Source organism: Andrographis paniculata, unplaced genomic scaffold, assembly GCF_009805555.1.
Source record: "Andrographis paniculata isolate CXL003 unplaced genomic scaffold, ASM980555v1 Contig87END, whole genome shotgun sequence".
In the NCBI taxonomy this organism is placed as follows: Eukaryota; Viridiplantae; Streptophyta; class Magnoliopsida; order Lamiales; family Acanthaceae; genus Andrographis; species Andrographis paniculata.
In genome coordinates this window covers 1,866,487-1,872,674 of record NW_026137625.1, presented here as the reverse complement: position 1 = coordinate 1,872,674, position 6,188 = coordinate 1,866,487, and the positions used below count along the sequence as shown (strand labels likewise).

General features: G+C 37.4%; 1 protein-coding gene across 1 annotated transcript; it reads left to right on the top strand.

Annotated features, from left to right (window-relative positions):
- Positions 1-2,466: 2,466 nt before the first annotated feature.
- Positions 2,467-5,787, top strand: LOC127242580 (uncharacterized). The gene is made up of 7 exons (XM_051262160.1): positions 2,467-2,789; positions 3,475-4,136; positions 4,427-4,632; positions 4,705-5,207; positions 5,297-5,453; positions 5,636-5,638; positions 5,743-5,787. The coding sequence occupies exons 1-7, from the start codon at positions 2,467-2,469 to the stop codon at positions 5,785-5,787; spliced, it is 1,899 nt and encodes a 632-aa protein (XP_051118117.1).
- The last annotated feature ends 401 nt before the right edge of the window (positions 5,788-6,188 follow it).

Sequence of the window (6,188 nt, the reverse complement as noted above, 5' to 3'; positions counted from 1 at the left end):
ATGATCCCACTTTTTTAACTGTTGGATCGAACTGAAATTTCTAGGGAGCATTCGTGACTCATTGTTCTCCATCCAATGATGATATTTTCGATCAGGAGTCTGTACCTCTACCAGAAAATTACAGAACTCGGTGGTTTGTTACTGCTCCTCGTCGTCTGTAGATTGGGTCTAAAATTGGATGAACGATCAAATTTTTCTCTCTCGATTGAAAGCAAACACAAATATGAAAGTTTGAGAACGAATATAAATTTAAAAATATTATTATTATTAAAATAAAATAAAAATGAGAATAATAATAAATATATTTTTTGAGAAGGAATGTAGTTTTAATGTTTTTGTTAAATATTTGAAATTTTTTATATACATACAATGTGTATTGCATATATTTGAAATTATATAAATCAATAAAAAAAATATTTAATCCACAAATTTATAAACTCTAATGAAGTTTAGGGAAATCAATAAATAATCCAACCAAATATATCAAAATTCATATAAATCAATAAACAAAATCAATTAAACTCTGCATAGATTCTATAAAATTTATAAATCCACTCAAGTTTACGGACTTTTCGAAATTCAAACAAATCCCTTAGTCAATTTTAGGTAGTTATTAGTAAGTTAGAAATGATGATTAATAGTTATTTTAGAAGGAATTATTTCTCGGTGGTTGTAACCACCAATCTTTAGAAGTTCTCTATTTCCTTATAAATACCCTATCCTATTGTACAATAATATCATACACACAACCAATCAATCCATACATCCAAAAATACTCTATTTTTTTGTCCCGTAAAAAATGGCCTAATGATGCGGGGTGGACTCGTGACCGTAAGAAGTCATAGGTTCAAACCTCCGACTCCTCCAGGTCACCTGTCACACATAGTTTGTCTAGTGTGACTTGTCTTGTCGGGCCTAGTTTGCAGGGTGTTAGGTTCGACCAAGGGTTACTCATTGTGGACTTTCGGTAGCGGCTGTGGATTCCAATTTTTTCCTCATTTTCTTTCAATTCCTGCATTTATTTTAGCCTATTTTAGAGTACAATTTCCTATCATATTTCTCTACTTCATCGTTACCCAAAATTTCCATGTTCAAACTTAAATTGTCTAAGTTAAATTTCAACAAGGTTGTGGAAAGGCGTAGGAAGTTTAACTATCCATACCTACAATCACGTCATATAATAGAAATTAGGTGGTTCGTAGCATCTAAGTATGCGAAAGCCGACATACATAGTCGTGAGCCAAATAAAAAATGGAGTTTCATCCCATCATTTACTAATATATATTTGATGGGATGAAACTCCATTTTTGAAACTTATTGTATTTCATGTTAAAACTTATCGTATTTCTTTCATATTTTATTTGCAAATATAATTTATTATTGTTCTTCATATTATTGAAAGGGGATTGTGTTTTTCAATTAATATGCATACTGAAATTCTTACAATAAAATTTTTGTTTAAATTTTAAAATTTTAAGTTTTATTATGCATAAAGTAACTGTCGTATTATATTAATTCTTATTATTTTTTATTATTATGTATTTTTTTTAGTTTATGCTAATCAATTCTATTATTTTGATCCAAAAAAATAACAAAAAAAAAAAGGATGCGCAAAAAGGAAGAGGCAAAAAAAGAAGACAATGTAAGTATTTTCTTAATTATTTATTATGAATTTTTTTACGGACAATTGGGCAAAAATCCCTCTGTCCATTTATCAATTGGGATTCAGTCCCTAATGATAAAAAATTTGTCTGCACTCCCCCTTTTTTCCTTATTCTTTCTTCTTTCTCCCTACTCGTATTTTTCTTCATTCTGTTTCTCTTCGCGCAAAAAATTCTTCTCAAGCCGTTGTCCTCTTCCGTGAGCTCGAAAGCCACATCCCGCACAGGTAAGGTTCTTAATTGTTCGCCCGATTTTACATCGCCGCTTCTTGTCTGGTTCGATTGAAAAATTTCCTAGGGCACTCTCTGAATCCTGTTCCGGTCCCCTGTCGTCGGCGGTCGGTTGATTCGGTCGAAGAACTACCGAAGGCTGTCACCAATTCCCTAGCCCGTATTTCTTGTTCTCCGGTGAAATTAGATGTACCAGGTGTGTTTTTGTGTCGGTTGATTCGGTCGAAGAACTACCGAAGGCTGTCACCGGTTCCCTGGCTTGTCTTTCTTGTTCTCCGGCGAAATTAGATGTACCAGGTGTATTTTTGTATCGATATCTTAGTTGGAAAATTATTATTTGGAAGAAAATGTTTGGGTATTATTTTGGGTGATTTTGATAATAAATTTTGTTGTTATTTAGGGTTTAAGGGTAATATTTATTTTGTGAAATGGGTAATTTGTTGCTATTGAGGATCAAGACATTACTAGAATTCCGTAAGAACATATGATTTTAGTGTATTTTGTGTAAGATTATCTAATCGCCCATACGACCTAATATAGTTCATACATTCATAGGTTGGATCGTTAGGTTCCGATGGACATGGAGCAAAGTAGTCTGAAATTATTAATTATATGTTCCTACGAAGGTGAGCATCATGTAATTCGTTTAGAAGAGGGCACCACGCTGGAGGATCTTTACCGGAATATATCGAAAAGATGGAATAAAGTGAGTATTGAGGCGGTAAAACTCCAATATATTGCACCTATTCAGAAAAGCTACGTGACGTTATTGTGTGACGATGATGTCGCCAATATGTGGAGAATGCATATCTTGTTAAAGGTAATGTTTGTGGATATGATTGCACGGTGTAGAAGCGAGCACCAGAGCGTGCCTCTCCGAAGCACGGTTGGACGCAGGTACGTTATTCATCGTTTGTAATTAAGTAGTCTTTATTAAACTTTGTTATAGAATGCAGTCTCAATTGTTCCTTATGAAAGAATGCAGTCTGTAAGCACTTATAATGCAGTATGTAAGAATGCAGTCTGTAAGCACTTATAATGTCATGTTCAACACATCTAAAAACATATTGTTTATAGGTTACGTTAATAATTCTTTCATGATATTGGCATACAACAATACCGTGGTATATTGTTGCGATGTTGTTTGTAGGTAGTAAGTATCCACCTCCGCGATTTTGTAGTAGCGCGGTGCAGAACGAACCACTGAAGAGATTGTAAAGATATGTAGTGGGGATATAACGTCTTGAAGGTATTTAACGATTTTCACTCCTTCTTTACACGCCACTGTCAATATCCTCTAGCAATCCGGTTTAGGTAGGTGTACCATGATCGATGCGTTGAAATTTCTGTAGCCCATGGCATTTACTGCATCATATAGCCTGCTGCGGTGAATAGATGCAGTTGTTGTTTTAAATACCCTGGATGACACGGTAGGTAACCATAGACACCGTGGACATACTCGGTTGAGTAAGATGGGTACCCATGTTTTTCTATTTACGAAGAAAATATCTATTACCATATAAAATTAGAACTACTTACATCTGATATAATTTTCATTCTTATTATTGTATTTGTAATGTAGGGGTGAGGCCGAATGTTCGGGATTGAACGAAGATTGCGCAGATGGTATCTTTATTCCCGACGAAAGTACTAGTCTAATTGCAATGCAGAGATGCATTGTCGGGGAAGGTCAGACATTCAAGGGACCGCAGGAGTTTAGAAAGTTACTGAAGAATTATTCTATTGCCACTCAGAAACACTTCAGGTACCAAAAGAATGATTCGAGCAAAATTATTGCGGTGTGCATCGACAAAGGCTGTGGTTGGCGTATTTATGCATCCTTCTATGCTCGTGATGCATCATTCAGCATTCGTAAGTGCAATTTACATCACACATGTACTATGAGTCTATTGCAATCAAGAGATCATCCAACAGCCGATGCGAACTGGATTTCTGAGGTCTACAAAGATAAGATACGTTCTATGCCAGCGTATAAGGCATCCGACATCCGGGAGCATATCCAAACAGATTATGGGATTGACGTGAAATATCATAAAGCATGGCGTGGCAAGGAGAATGCGATAAGGGCAATTAATGGTGGAGGTAGAGACAGTTTCTCACAACTTTCGTGGTACTGTCATGCACTTCGGGAGTCAAATCCGGGAAGTATTATAGACTGCGAAGTTGAGCAGGCAACCAAACGTTTCCAGCGCCTTTTTGTTTGTTTAGGTCCATGCCGGCTGGGTTTTTTAAGGGGTGGGGTTGCAGGCCCCTACTCTTTCTTGATGGGACACATATAAAAAACAAACACAAAGGGTGTCTGCTAAGTGCAATTGCAGTGGATGGGGATGATGGGATGTTTACTTTAGCATTTTCTGGTACGTAATTTGATATTAGCTACAGTTGTCATTTTGTTAGAATGCTGGGTATAGCTGTTCGTGTATGCTGTTTTCCATGCTCTCTTTAGTCACGTATGTACCCTTATACGTTGGAAACCTTTGTAGTTATTTGTGTTCTTATTTGTTGACTTGCAGTTGTGTCTACGGAAAATGATGAAAATTGGGAGTGGTTTTGCTGGAAGCTGCGATCCGTTTTAGAATGTGAGGTACGTACGGATTGGAAACAGTACACATTCTTCTCGGATCGGCACTCGGGTTTACTAAAGTCAATCTCGTGCGTCTTTCCCGGAGCACATCATGCGTACTGTCTCCGACACTTAGTGGACAACTTCCGTACCCAGGTATATGTACGTCAATATTAATTTGTAATGAACATCACTGGTTATGATCAGCCAAAAAATGTCTTTTTTTAGGTTATGCGGAGATACCCAATGCATAATAAGAAACGATGGACCGCTGTCTTCAATAAGGCCGCCTATGCTCCGTTGAGGAGAGATTTCGAAAACCACATTAGTTCTGTGGTCGAATCAATGCCATTGGCCAGGGACTTCATTACCCAATCACACCCAGAATGTTGGGCAAATTCACTATTCAGAGGCACTCGTTGGGGAATAATAAATAATAACATTGCTGAGTCATGGAATAGTTGGGTGAGATCCGCGAGATCAATGCCATTCGTTGGGATGTTGGATACCATTAGAAGGCAAGTGATGGTAATGATGAATGAACGCCGCGAAAAGTCAGAGATAATGCACGGAAGGCTCTGTTCAAAACAGGAGAGCAAGTTGGCACTATCGTACATGGCATCTCGACGGCTACAGTGCAGTTCATCCTCTAGAACTGAATTCGAGGTAACATATTGTAATGAAAGATACGCAGTCGATTTGGAGGCGCGCAAATGCTCTTGTCGAGAATGGCAAATGTGCAGATTGCCCTGCAAGCATGCCTGCACTTGCATTGAAAAATGCAGTATGTCAATTTATGATTTTGCGATCTTTACTACAGCATTGAATGCTACAGAAAAACGTACCAGGAGCCAATAAATCCCGTACCGACGCATGATATGGACGTGATTGTTGAAATTCAGGCGGACCAAATTCACCCTCCTCCGTCGTCTGTCCAACCAGGCCGGCCAAAGAAGCGAAGGTTCGAGTCCCAGCAGGTAAAGAATCCACGAAAATGTGGTCGTTGTGGGCGTCTTGGACATAATAGAAGAAGTTGCAAGCAACAAATAGATTAGCAAACTTTTTTTTCATTGTACATCTTTTTGGCTTCCAGGAGTATATATTAAGACAGTAGGTACGTATTCAATAGCTATATTGTAATTGTTTTTTGTGTCTCTAGGATGTAACCGGTTGGATCCACCGACTTATTTGCAGTAGTAAGTGGTATGTAGCCCTCTCACGCAGGTATATGATGAAGTTGTGAAGGTTCATAGTTATATTCTGCAGGTATATTTTTCATGTACTGAGGCATTTGATGATGTAGCTCTGTAGGGACGGATGGTTAATGTAATATCTAATTGTTTTGAAAGTACATGCTATCCTATTTTTGGGTTATTACTAGGAGGTATAGTTGTTGTATTAAACTCGTCATACTAACCAAGTGCATATGTCATACAACTTAAGTATTTGTTGATGCCTTCTTTAACCATCAGCAGTAAGTACATGCTATTCGAAGTAAAAAACAAAAAAAGACCGTTTCCCCAGCCACAGGTAACCAGGGCATACATAATTGCAACTGAAGTATAATGTCACGGTTGTTGTAAGTACGCAATAGCTTACAGAGGGTATATGAATAATGATTCCAACATATAGGGTTGCGGTCCGAGTACAAACCATATCTCATTTTGAATCAATTTTAGTCCAAGTCTCCCATTTTTTTATGAATCAATTTT